The sequence below is a fragment of the Antennarius striatus genome, chromosome 18 (genome assembly GCF_040054535.1).
Source record: "Antennarius striatus isolate MH-2024 chromosome 18, ASM4005453v1, whole genome shotgun sequence".
In the NCBI taxonomy this organism is placed as follows: Eukaryota; Metazoa; Chordata; class Actinopteri; order Lophiiformes; family Antennariidae; genus Antennarius; species Antennarius striatus.
Window position 1 is genome coordinate 18,992,221 of NC_090793.1, and position 13,842 is coordinate 19,006,062.

At 40.6% G+C, this 13,842-nt stretch overlaps 2 protein-coding genes across 7 annotated transcripts in view; one reads left to right on the top strand and one right to left on the bottom strand.

Annotated features, from left to right (window-relative positions):
• Positions 1-2,577: 2,577 nt before the first annotated feature.
• hnrnpc (heterogeneous nuclear ribonucleoprotein C) lies at positions 2,578-8,696 on the bottom strand. Of its 5 annotated transcripts, none has more exons than XM_068340364.1 (9): positions 8,568-8,696; positions 7,239-7,336; positions 6,115-6,374; positions 5,147-5,219; positions 4,947-4,997; positions 4,529-4,698; positions 3,574-3,687; positions 3,258-3,421; positions 2,578-3,120 (listed from the first exon to the last, which is right to left on the bottom strand). In XM_068340364.1, exons 2-9 carry the CDS (start codon positions 7,241-7,243, stop codon positions 3,019-3,021), a joined length of 939 nt encoding a protein of 312 aa, XP_068196465.1. In that variant the 5' UTR covers positions 7,244-7,336; positions 8,568-8,696; the 3' UTR covers positions 2,578-3,018. The 5 variants fall into 5 exon arrangements, with proteins under 5 accessions (XP_068196465.1, XP_068196464.1, XP_068196463.1 ...); XM_068340363.1 differs by having other exon boundaries at positions 3,258-3,424; XM_068340362.1 differs by having other exon boundaries at positions 4,947-5,000.
• A 4,038-nt stretch (positions 8,697-12,734) lies between these two features.
• LOC137612825 (zinc finger protein GLIS1) overlaps positions 12,735-13,842 on the top strand; it is a 31,334-nt gene continuing 30,226 nt past the window's right edge. For both annotated transcript variants that reach the window (XM_068341550.1, XM_068341551.1), the window contains exon 1: positions 12,735-12,869. The gene's annotated coding sequence lies outside the window, so the exon portion shown is untranslated. The remainder of the gene's footprint in view (positions 12,870-13,842) is intronic.

The following is a 13,842-nucleotide window of genomic DNA, read 5'->3' on the forward strand; positions in this document are numbered from 1 at the left end:
AGAGAGAGTCACAAGGATTCCACATTCTATTTAATAAAGGAAGCAGCGCTGCGGCCATTCAGGATACATTTATTCATACAGATTAGACGGGAATTGAAAGTCGCGCTAATCGGGCTAGCCGTGCTAGTGAGGCTGGTCTGGTCTGGTCACGTGGATGGCTCCAGCCATGCCGGCTGCTAATCGACTGTTAATAATAGAGATGTGGATCCTGTAGTTATTATCATTAATCCAGAAAAGTGTGTTCCTGTTTGGGTTTGTTCAGCCTTATTATGTGTAATATTATGTATGTATGGCCTGTCTGCGGGGCAGGTTTTTCTGGTAGGGGGTGAAATCGGGACCAGAGAAGTGCCGGTGAACTACAAAACAGTTGTTCATGAAATTATGGTCTGTCATGCTGCAAGTTACTGATTAAATGCCAGAAATCAGCTGTTCCCTGTGTGGTGTCTGCTCTCTGACCGGAGTTACCGCTGTGGATAAGGGGGTTCCAACACACACAGTCCCCCCGATTATATCTCCCATAGGTGGTGATTACACGGAGGACTCATTAAAATAATGAAAACAAAACAATACAGAAAGTTAGACCTGCTTCTCTCTGCAAAGACAGTGAAGGAAAGGATGCAACATCAATCAGACAATATAGGACATTAATTCAACTCCTGCATTATCAATTAAACGTGAGGAGTCATGTGATGTGATCGATAGTGAACAGACAGGCTGTTCAGCAGGTATGTAAACATGGAAAATAATGAATCTCATTATGCATTAACTATGACTAGTTAATCAATTTGATAATAGGCTAATGTAGCTAATATAGACACTTAGACCTTGTGTTGCCTTCATATAAGCGTATAATTTTTTGCAGCTCCCGACAGGTTTGATTTTAGTTTTTTTGGTTCAATTTGGCTCTTTGAACCTTTAAGGTTGCCGACCCCTGCAACAGACCAACGCAGAGGTATTCCTGAGGAGTAGAAGACCAGACGTGAGGTTACGTCAGGTTTTGTAGATTAGAAACAATGAGAACACACCCAAAAAGGACAGAAGCTGTTTGGGACCATTGATGGTGGCAAATGTTTGCCCTCTGGGGTCACAACGTGTCCCAGGAAGGCGTCCCATTGAGGAACAAAGTGGACTTGAACAGGGAAGCTGATGGTGTCACATTCACACTGTTTGTTTGTAGGGGCAGCCATGAGAAGATCATCCACATCCTGGAGGTAAGCACAGCCTTCTCACCAGGACCACTTTAAACCAGGGGCCTCCAAACTTTTGCCTGTAAGGGTCACATAACTTGTCCCTTCTCTAATGGGGGGGGGGCACTCAGATTGCAACAGAAATCTCAGGGGTTTATTGTCTTCCAGAAAGTTGTGTGTTAAATCTGGTCAAAACCAAAAAGGTTCAAACATTTTCAAATAAAGTAGAAGTTAGTCCAGCAAAATAGTGCAACTATTAAAAAAACCCAAAAGGTAACGCTGTCGACTCATTCAGGAGGTCTGGGGTTCAAATCCCACTGAGGTCCTCTCTGTGAGGAGTTTGCATGTTCTCCATTTGTCTGGCGTCTCCAAAAACATGCACTACAGGTGAACTAAACTGATCATAGGTGTGGAGGAGGGTGAGAGGACACACCCAGCTTGTCATTCTTGTGGGGAATTGGTTCTTAAACTGGTTACAGAAACATTTTGTTCATGTTTCCTCCACCTGTGGGAACTTTCCATTTCTTCCTAGACGGTGAGGATGAAGAAGTCTTGAGGTCATGATGTTCTGGTTCCTCCTCAGGGCTCTGAACCCCTGAAACACAAGTTCCAAACCAAATCATAGCAGCTGAAGGTTTAGCTCAGAGATGAGAGGAGGGACTCAGGTTGAGGTTATAGGATCAAATCCCTCCACTGGGTTTTAGAATTTCTCTAGAGTGTTGTGAATGATAAACACAACATCCAACCATTTCCTTCAGGTAGCTCAGCCTGTTAAGATGCTGAACAGGTGTTCAGACATTATAGGTTCAAATCTCCCTCATTCCATCATTTTTCAGGCTGTTTCCTGAATGTTGAAGACAAATTCACGCAGAGAAAAGATCCGAGTGTGAAGGAATCGGTAGCGTGGTGGGTTAGTTCTGCTGGTCGTATCCCCTCCTGGTGTCTGATATAGAAAGACGGGGTTATGAATCCTCAGATCAGAAGCTCCTGATATTTTACTGCCATCATGAACGTGAAGTAACTTTTACTAATAGGTGGTGTTCCAGCTGCCGCCCTATTTCTATAGATTTCTGTATTTCTTGAAGTAGAACTGTGAATCAGGATGAAACTGGAACCGAGAAGAAAAAAAAGCACAAGATCAACCAGAGGAAACCAACGTGATGCTGGTGGGATCCGAGACATGACGGGGTCAGGGGTTGGAACCCGGGCTGTAGACGCATGAACAATCACTCCAGCGTCTGACAATGAATCGAAGACTGAGTGGATTCCTTCTGAAGAAGATTCCGATGTAGATAATGTACATCAATTCAGTTTCATTTTACTACAATCCACATTTGTCACACAATGATTTATAAATATTGTATGTGGCAAAATAAATGAATGAAAAAAACTCTTTTAATATTTTATTGCAATTCATTCCTTTATAGTTAAATTGAAACCGAACAGTATAAAAAACTGACAACATACAGACACACAAGTTCAAACTGACTGTTGAAAACACGTTGAAAGTAAAAACGGCCGTTTCGGAGCTGATTTTTCGTTCATCCTCGTGTCCATGGAGCCGCGTTCTCGAGAGCCAATAACAGTCCGTCATTTCTGCCGTCTCTCGCGGTCCGGTAACGACGCAGTGAGAACACAAACCCAAACCTACAGCTAGTCATCGCCGCTACAGTAACATCGGACAATCAAAACGAAAGCGCTTCGGGACAGTTGGAGAGTGTGTGTGCGTGTGCGCACCGCTTCGCTGCTTTTTATATCTACAAGTGTTAAAACTGGAGTCCATGATCCTTTTGGAAGTGGTGTGTTTCGCTGCAGGAGGCGGCGGCGCGCTCTACGAGTCGTCCTCACCGTTGATGCTGTCGCCGTCGTTGTCACCTTCCACGTGCTCTCCTTCCTCCTCTTCATCTTCATCCTCTCGATCTTGACTCTTTACCTGCAGGTGGAAGATGTTAGATGGTTTATAAAGTACTTGTGAAAAGATCAATTTCAAAATGACACAAATATACCCTCGCATCACCTGCATATAAAAAAACAACAACAAATTAAATCCGTTTTGTCATTCCACTTCACCTCCTCCTCTTCCAGCAGGTCTCCCTCCTCCTCGTCATCGTCTTCATCGTCATCCGAGTCGTTCAGCACCTGGCTCTCTCTGTCTCTCTTCAGCCCGTCGTCTTTCTTGTTGCTGGGGTGTGGAGGTGAGGTCACTTCTCCCGGCTCAGTTTTTATGCTCTTAACTTCTGCCAAACATGAAAGTGAACTTTGGTTGGTTGTTTCAAACATTTCATTCTCCTTTTATTTGTGAAACACGACAGTTCTATCGGTTCTGTAGGTTTAGTTTATAACCCATGCAGTAGACGGCTACTCATTCAACACCGTTCCCCCCTACCAGACTTCTTGCTGTGGTCTTTCTCCATGCGCTCCAGGCAATCTAGCAGGTCGTCCACCTTGCTTTTGATTTGGGTCAACTCCCGCTTGATTGTCTGCAACTCGTCCGATTTTACTACAGAGAAAAGAGTGAGAGTGTCAATGGTAGCAACACACCTCGAGTCAGGTACGGCAGAAACACAACAACAAACAAAACAAAACACCGGACCGTTTTGCTTGTTTACTGACAAAGAGAGAAATGCAGTAGATCAACTCTCAAATTGTTTCTCCACAAAGATCAGCTGATAAACTAAATTCACGTTTGTGTGAATAATTCAAATAATTGTTGGATTGGCAAATGGAGCCGCAGGAATTTAAAGAACAACACTAAAGACATCCCTGCTGCCTGCCAGACAGTACAGTGGGCGTTACCGTCACACATGCATGGTTGGCAGAGGTGAGACAATTACCATCAACCACCCCCCCCCCAAAAAAAACACAGTGGACTCTTCATCAAGGGTGGAAGTAGTTTGGAAGTCATGTGGGCACAAAGTGTCACAACAGGAGAAAACATGTCAAACTACATACCAGGTTCTGAGTTTACTCCCCAACAAAGTGGTTGACGAGAACAGGTCACATGACCAGTTTAAATTACTCTCGACGACATTAAGACTGTAAGTGGTATAGACAGGTGGTTTGTCTAAATGACATCATTAAAAAATAAAAGGACTTAACATTTAAATATGGATGATGAAAACATTTATCGTTTTGCAGATCCTGCTTTCAAGTACTTTTTAGTCCCAGTGTAACATTAAAACTTACTAATTTATCATATCCAGTATCATAGATCTTTTTGTTTTTCAACTACAAGCACGCCAGTTTCAAACCAGTTTCCTTTGCCGCTACCCGACCCTAAGGTCCCAGACGCGTTTGGGGAAAAGCTTCTGTTGATTTTTACATGCAGTCGGAACATTTACTCTGTTTGGACGAGGAGATCCTCGGACTGCTCTTAGAGGAAGATGAGAAGCTGCTCTTGGTGCGCCGGCTGCTTCCTCCGCTCATGCTCATCCGCGGGCGCTTGGGTGGGATCACGGCCCGAGACAAGGCGGGAGGGGGAGCGGGAACCCGGGATGGGTACGAGTACATTCTAGTTTCAAGGACAGGAGAACGAGAGAGAAGGTGAAACTCTGCCCTGGATTCTAACCTGTGTCGCTGCTCTAGTTTTTACTGAATGGAGGCGACGACTGAAGGTCAGCGACTCGTGAACACTGAAATGACTCACATCAACACTTTGATCGTCACGAGCAGAAATCCAACAAATAGAGCATAGAGTGACCCACAGGTGACAGGTGACCTGTCTGTTTCTTTCAAAGCGAATGACATTCTGACACTCACCTGTCATAATAATCTCTCTGAAAGTCGTAGTCCAGGTCAAAGGACGAACTGCTGCTAAAGAGGGAGAATGAGGCCAAACCAGGAAATACGGAGGTGAGAAAACCAGTCATTAACTAAATAACATACATTTATTTCTCCGGTTTAACGTCTTGATTGATGGTTCTCATGCTTCATGTTAGCAGCAAACTGTTGTGACTGACCTGAACATGTCTCCAGCTGAACGTTTAGTTGGTTTTGACCGGTGGGGTTTGGGTTCACCAGCCAGGTTGATGTCTGACAAAAAAAACACACGAACGAGAGGGTTTCAGATCCAACCTTCTAACGCAGGAAAAACCTTTAAACTGATGAGTAAACACCCTTTAAGATCAAATTGTAGCTGAAGCTGCACTGAATCAGTCACGTGTAAAAAGTTGACCAATCTGCAAAAGTTACTGAAGTACATACTGGAGAAAAATATCATCTTAAACAAATATCAAACTAAAAAAAAACCTGTAGCAGCAGGTTTTGATCCAGAAGTTGCATTAATAGCGTCAAACCATCATGTGACTATTTTAGGTACAATGGAATACTGGGTCCAGATGCATTAGGGATTTTTGTAGCAATAGCATTTATTCAAAATTGCTTCCTTGTCTTGAAGTTTGGGCTTCATTTCCAGAACACGTAATTTATAAGTGGAGCCTTGAGGTCCATGAACTCATACCCTCATCTAAAGAACGCAGGTTTAACATGACTGTACGCACTGGAATTTAAGATGCTCCAATTAACAAAAACCAAATATGCAGCTTAGAAAAACAATAATAAGGGTTTAAAATCCCCGGTGACTCAATGTTGGCTTTCATGAGCAGGAAGCGGATGACTCTCTGCAGTTTCTCTAATTGCGCTAAGGAATTTGTCTGCACGACAACTGTATTAAAGGTGCACCAGAACTTTAATTTTAGGTTTAAGTAGATTAATTTCCTTGTTTGAATTTAGTGACTTTAAGTAAGATGATCAAACCACCGGTCAGAAATTTGTGTCAACAAGTTTCTTAGTGGAAGTTTCAGTTTGCAATAGTCTATATTTGCTTATTAGTGAAATCAATTTAAATAAGATTAAACAAAATATGTACTGCACATGTCCCATTGAGAACTGATCCTTTGTATAGATAGTACAACAAAGAACAGCTTACCAAGCACTTGTCCGACGATCATCCTCCCGTCCTCCCCCCCGACGGCGGCCCGGGCGTTCCTCTCGTTGGCGTACTGAACAAAGGCGTAGCCTTTGTGGATGGAACAACCTACAATCTTTCCGTATTTGGAGAAGATGGCCTCGACATCTGCCTTGGTGACCAGCAGGGTGTTCAGGTTGCCGATGAAGACCCGCGAGTTGAGGGAGCGTGGGTCCGTCTTGTTGGTGACGTTGCTGCTGGCCATCAGGCTGGCGGAACGACTGACAGGGAGACAAAAAGGAGTGCAACATTTAATAGAAGAACGAGTCCAAGTCAGTTTTCCCAGCAAATCAGGAGCAGATTGGACAGAACCAGCAGGTTTTCCTGGAAAAAATATTAAAATAAAATATGGAAAAGTACTGTTGAAGGAGGAGGTTAGAGGCGTTATAGGTGGATAAAGCACAATTCAACAGATTAATATTTGATTGCAAGTAATGATTATTTTCATGATTAATCTATCATGATAAAGCAGCTTAATTAGATAAATTTGAGCTAATATGTGTCAAAAAGTGAAAAAAAAAAAGTCATTACTTCTTTAGACCAACAAAGAACCCAAATGCCCAAGTCAACATTTACCTTATTTTGTATTTAATCAATTGGAACCGAATAATATTTGACATTTCAGTCTGAAAATGACTGAAAAACTATCATCATCAAGCTTGTAACTCACTGTTAAATCTTAAATTTGATGCTCTGGCATCACTTCAAAAAATGAATAACCGTCAGAAATCTCTCGGGCAAAGTTTCGGTGTTTACACCAAATTCAGAAGCACTAAGCGTAGCTGCATTTTCACTTCTTATTACGGACGTTACTTTTCATGTGGTGCTACTTTGTCCGTCAAAATCCATTTTCCTCAATCCTTTCCATAGAAATATCAGACTTGTGTACGACCTACTTTCAACGTCCAGAGAACAGGATGGACAACTATAACTGGAAATGACACGAAGGGTTTCGTGAGCATCCCATGAAACTTAAGAGGTTTGTGCAAATTTGGATGGGAAGAGAGTTCCATTTAACAAACAGAAAAACAGCCTCAAGGGGAACGCTCCCCGGTAAGACAGCGGGTCAAAAATTCATCACTCACTCCATCGCGTCTGTGTGATGGGATGTCGTCTGACAATGTGGTCTAGGAACAGTTTGGGCTGGTGTCCCGACCTTCACCGTCGCCCCTCACGATGTACACTGTGGTGACAAGAAAATATACCAAATTATTGAAACAAATTATAGATCAAATTATATGATCTTGAGGACAATCAATGTATTAATCCTTGTTGACTTGTTGTGTAATTATGAAGAAAAAATTAATTTCCTTTATTAACTGTTATACTTTTGACCCTTTTTGCACTAAAATCATGGAGGGACTCAAGATTTTTCCTAAAATATGCAGACAGGCTTTTTGATGACGATTGCAACAATAGCACCTGGTAATAAAGACTGGGATACGTGTGTATTTTGTACATGAGTGTATGAGTGCCCTCTTTAGTGTTTCACATGACTTTCTTAATGTTTTCCCTTTAAAAAATCTTTGTATTGCCTGATGCGACTGTAATCTTGGAAGGGTTAAGATGCCTCAAGCATTTGTGTAAAAAAAGGCAGTAGAAATAGATGCAGGCAAATAGTCATATTCTTTGATAAATGCTTGATTAATAATATACAATATTATGCAATAAAAAATGACGGCAATGACAAGTCAGGGCTTCCAAAAATCAGGAAAAAAATCATCATGAGAAAAACACGTGAAAAATCTACATAGCAAAAAAAACAAAAATAAATACAGACTTGGCCGTATGGTGCAGAAAAGTAGAATCTGGGGATTATTTAAAATTACCTAAACCATGGACAACACACCAGCGTGGAAAGTCGACAGCGCCCCCAACAGGCTGTCGTGAGAGACACAGGCCCTGGATGACGTTAGCCAACCACCAAATTAAAAGCACAAAAATACAACGCCGCCAAGCCAGCTCATCTGCTTGAAAAAAAACACTGCAGGATTGTCTTGACTTTTGGATAGATATTGGGAAATCGATGAGGGCAAGGATTGTGCCACAATTATGAAACCAGGAGACACTCTGATATTGTTAGCTAGCGCTAACTTAGCTAGAGGTTGGATGAGAGCGTGCAGACATATCAGTGCCATCAAGGCGGTCATAAATGCTACAAAAACAAAATCACCTTAGTCTTGCAAAAATATATTAAACTCTGGCTTAAAATGATCCAAATAGTTATTTGCAAAACCATATCCAGCGTTTTGTTTTCTCCGAGTGCGCGTCCCAAATTAGCCCAGCTAGCTATGTTGTTGGCTAGCGTATTATGTTCTGTCCGCTGGTAAAATGAAAAAAGAAGCATCGTCGGGAAAAACTCCAAAAGAAAAAGGAAGGAAAAACGAAAATTTGTTTGGGACCAAAATACTCACCGCGATGTTTGCGAGTAAAATGACCTGATTTAGGTCAAATGTGGCGCACTGTTTGTGCACAAGTGATTCGAGCCCCTGAGCAACAAGCTAGCTCTACTGTAGCCACCGAGATAACGTATTGAGTTGGCGCATTGACGGAGAGGGGCGCTCGATTTGTATCGCAGAGTAGTCAAAGGGAGAGGAGTTAATCGCAAATATATAGCGAGTAGAATACTACAGACTCCGGTGTGACCTGCAATTTAAACTGTACGCAGCTGTTGTCTTGGAAAAGTAATTCTGCCTTTAAACGCGACTTGTTCACGTTTTAGACACAGTATTTTGATTTTGATGAGTCCTGAATTTAAATTTAGACAAGCTAACGGTGAAATGAGATGTAAATAGAGACAATTTACAGTTACGTCACCCTTAAAAACTCCAGACATTTGAATGATCAACATTGACAATGACAATCATTCCTTACAAAAATGAACGTATGGTTAGTTCTTTATTGTCTATGAGTCATACGTTCATATTTTATTGTCAGTCATCTTCAGATTATTGATTATGACTTTATGTGGTTAGAATTAGGTTTCACTTGAAATATTAACGCAACAACAGGGTAACTATTAATCTTCAACTTGTGACATTTTCATTCATGTCAATACAATTGTAAACCACATTGTTGATCTTTTTTCCAACGCTATCAATTACTGCATTCATTTGGAAAGGTGCAGATGACTGTTGTGCTACCACAATCAGCCAGGGGGGGGCAGTGCTCTCATTGCCACAAAGACAACCTGAGGGTGGACTGCAGTAGATATTCGAGCGTCCTGTAGTGCAGGATGGATGCTGTCAGCAGGTAGATGCCGTGTTTATCAAAGTAAAATGGATTTTGGGATTGATGGTTTTATGTAACTATATTTGATATATCTTGATATCTGTTAATGGTCACCGTGGAGATTTCAATTTTCATTATCGGCTCTTGAATTTTTTTCATGTTTGACACTTCTGAAGATCGAAGTCTTGTTTTGTGCTCAAATGCATAATTTAAATATAATTTTTTTTAAAAACAAAATACCCTTTGTTTAATTGTTAAATAAATCGCTAAAGCTTTCAATATTAGAAAAGGTGGAAGTAATTCCCAGCAACATGACACATGTGGTCCATATAGAGTGGATCATTGGTGCTTGGTAAAGGCGTTTATGAGAATGTTGTAGCGTCTCTTAAACCAATTAAATTACAACCTTTTCACACACTTGCCCAACACTGAATTTACAAGACTTTAAAAGTATTGAGAATGAAACGTACATGATTTGTTCCCCGTTCACATGCTATGTGGACAAAGCACCCAGTGATGTTCGGATTGAGCCCAGAGGCTTTATTTTATTCTATATCAAATATAATTTTGGCAACTGTGGCATCCTTCAGAATGATCCTTATGTCTTCTGAAAACAAGCTTGTGGCCATGTGTGTTCTGCCTGAATATGTGTTATATTTGACACACACTATGGTGCACAAACCAAGCACAATCTTTATTCATTAAATGCAGAAAAATTGTCTGTCAGATTGACCGTGAGAGTGTTTCCTTGTCAGTACTAATACTGTTAATCCCTGTACATGTTAATACATATTAAAAACAATCCCAGATCGACCTTGTTGCACAATGAAGGAAGTCAGATACAGGCTGGATATGGAGATATAATCTATCACAGCAGTGTGAGGGGGCTCCACAGGAGAGCCACACTGGGGTGATTTTTTTTTCTTCTAATGGGGAAATTGGACAGTTTTTATCTAAAAAGTTACAACCGATGCAAAAACTGTCAAACACTGAATGGATGGCAGACTTGGGTTTTTTGGTTGACAGAACATTTGAATGCATTGAATGCCAACCTTCAAGGAAAAGACGCACTGGTGATCCAACTATCTGCACACATCAAGGCCTTTGGGATGAAGCTACAACTTTTCCAGAGAACGTTGGCACTAACGGAGCCCTGAGCCACACTGTTCCAGCTCAGCCAGACGTCATGTTTGGCAATATAGGTGTGCAAATTTAGTGAAACAGGAGCAAAGCCACAGTGCAGTAAGGAGGATGAGGAAAAGGAGAAAACGAGTATATATGGTTATAAAAATAATATAATACTGTAGAATAATTAAAAAATTACAGTATTATTATTATTATAAGTAGTAGTAGTTCTTCATCTTTCTTATGTTAATTATCCATCTCTTGCTGTTTTCGTATCTTAGTGATGTGCATTAATCTCATTATCAAACATTTGTAAAGGAATTTGAAAGGAATTAAGTGTTTCTTTTCCCAGTGTTTGGTGTTTTATTTTTATTATTTAGCATTTAGTATATTAATAACTCTTGATTTAATTTTATTGACAACAACACTGCTATGAAACATATAAAACGTTATTATTTGTGAATGACTCTCCTGCAGGTGGAGGGCAAACAGAGAGGAGGGCAAACAGAACAAACCAACAGCAGCTGTTTTCTGTATTTCGTTAACGGATCAAACTCGAACAATGTCCCAAGTTTTCTTGGAGAATAAGTCCTTTTGTGAATTGTTTTCATCCATCTGGTTCGGTTTGGAGTGCCGTCCCAGAGGATTTGTTTACAGCTCTGTGCATCATTGCGGGAATCAGAAATACAACTCCGACTTGCAGTTTCATTGTGTAATCAGATAGACAGATAAAAGGTTTCTCTGCTTGTTTGCCTCCTTTGTGTATTTATGTAGGTCTTATCAGTGTAAAGAAGGGTCCAGATGTTTGACAGGCAGTCAAAAAATATGCCCAAATTTAGTGGGACTTATACAAATGTGGGAGACAGAGAAAGGCTTTTTTTTTTAGTATAGTCTTTACCCTGGCATTCTTTATACAGTTCATGTTAGTGAAGAGTTAAACAACATAAAAACATATGTAATCTATATACTGTGCTGCAACACAGGGTCACCACTAAAAAAAACAGCATGAAATGGAATCGGACTCACTATTAAGATGTCACTATTATAAGGAAATACTAGTAAACCACTGCACAGATGCTGCAGTGTATTGGGCTACTATGTTGGTTTGATGAATGTAATCATTCTGGATATATTTGGAGCAATTTTGTGATAAATTTTCCCTCTTATGGATGTTCAACCTCTAAGCATTTGCTTCATAACAGACAGAAGCTTTCACCAGTTTTCCACATTCACCGCTTTCTTCTAAATTAAGTATAGTAAGAGCAGTGGTGTTCACTCTTATGTTTGGCTTGTGCTGCTGTTGAAATCAAATCATTATTGTACTATTTTATTTAAGATATCTCAATGGCATTGCACAGGTATTACTAAAATGCAAAAGCTCCTATTGTGTTATCAAAATAGATGCATCAGAAGGATCTATCGGACCACAAACATCTTATGTCTTGTTGCCTAACATGCGTGCTGCTGGAGGAGACTTTCTGTGCTCTCATCTTCAGTGTAAGTTCCACAAACATACAGACATGGTTTTAGAACATTACATTTGTGGGCCAATCGAAATCCAGTGTGAAAATTACACAAGTTGATGTGGAAACCTGAAACCTTCGATAAACCCAATGGTTGTGATGTAGAAAACAGATTGCGTCCAGCTGTTAAACTTTTGAAATGAAAAAAAAAAATGGAGATCTATTTTAGTTTCAAGAAATGTAAAAAAAAATTCTGGAAAGTCACTACAGTATTTGTATGTCTTAAACCTTTTACATTGGGTGTGATCATGCCAACAGTAAATGATAGTTTGCTATCCAATATGCTGAATATTAATAAATAAATTATAAAAAATGTAATAATCCTAATCTGTGGTTTATTTATCATCCAATGATTTTAGGGTGTTGTGTGGGCCATAGCACATTGTATATCTTAATCTAGCTCTTTTGAATGGCTGGAAAGTTATTAAAATCAACAGTTAAAGTAGGCTATAGTTATAACTTGACAGCTGAAGTTTTTGTTTGAAGGTGAACTACTGGAATAAACCAAAAAAACGTTAAAACATCAAGTTAAAGCAAATTAAAATAACATGCATCAGTGGTGAAGTAGTTTCTTTATTTATACATAGGAGGAATAAATGAAGGCAAACACTTCCATTCAGTTCATTGATTCATCTGCAGCCAATTGTCTGTCCAGTAAAATAGATTTTAAAAAAAAACAAAAAAACAAAACAGTTCCGTGCGCGGGCGTGTGCGCGCGCACGGAGGCGGACGCAGAAATGGGGCTCGCGACGCGCGGAGCTGCGCTCTGACCGTGGGAAGCGGAGCCCGCGTGCTGCGAGCGCGAGACGCAGCGCAGTGATGACCGGACGCCACACGGTAAGCGCTCCGCAGCTCTTCTGACGTAAACGTTTAGGGAGATATTTGGTGTCGTTTTGAATAGTTATGACGTGATAAACGCGCCTGTTCGAACCTTTTACAACAGTAAAAACGTTTTTAAGACTTTTCTTTAAAAAAAAAAAACGAGGATAACTACGCAACGATAGGTGGTAAAAGTTCGTCACTGTAAATATGAGCAGCTGTCTGTCAGCAGATTTAGTGCTGAGTCATGATCCTCGGGTTGGTGGATGCACTAACTTTCTATAGTCAGAAGAAAGTAAAGATGACATACATCCACTTTCCTGTTCCGACATGTTAGGATTAGCTCTAATCTTAATCTGGTGTCGTGATTACACAACATCTGTGTTGATTACACAACGCGGTTTGAAGTTGATGGAGGTAATTAACAGATGCTCGTTAGCGAACGCGTGGTCACGTGATTCCTGTGACGCTTCAGGGACTCTTCCATTCCCACTGCAGCTTTCCCCTGATTTATGTCATGCGGCTGGAATGAGAAGAGCTGCGCTGGGGGTGGAAATCTGGCTTTGTGCGTCGTTGTGGAGCTTGTTTTAATCATTACTGTCATGGTCGTGCTGAGATGGAGTTTGTCCTCGGAGGTCTCAGCTGGTGTCCTCATTGTAAAAACGTGTGTGCAGCAAGCGCTGAATCACAGTTCATTTGATCATTTACAGCATTTAATCCAATTATGCGGAATGACAGAAATGATGCATAATTAAAAACAATGAGGTTTGAGTGTTTTAGCTCATGGATCTTACATAATGATTTGAAATCTTGCACACGTTTATTCAGTTTGACACGATTGTTGAATCTGCTCAAGACATTGCAAGTTCAAATGTTCTGAAAGAAAAAACTCAAGTGGGCTTTGGGTTGGCTCGATATTTTATGGATGTTCCTGACCTTGGAAATATTAGTTTGAAAAAGATAATGTCAAAACAAGACCGATCGCAATGGC

Bases quoted from the DNA above. Each gene is read 5' to 3' on its own strand.
- hnrnpc (XM_068340359.1), bottom strand. The intron at 5,220-6,114 runs GTAAGCTGTTCT...TTTTTTTGTCAG, and splicing joins GATCGTCGGACAAGTGCTTG to ACATCAACCTGGCTGGTGAA. The intron at 5,001-5,146 runs GTCAGTCACAAC...CTCCCTCTTTAG, and splicing joins TCAGCTGGAGACATGTTCAG to CAGCAGTTCGTCCTTTGACC.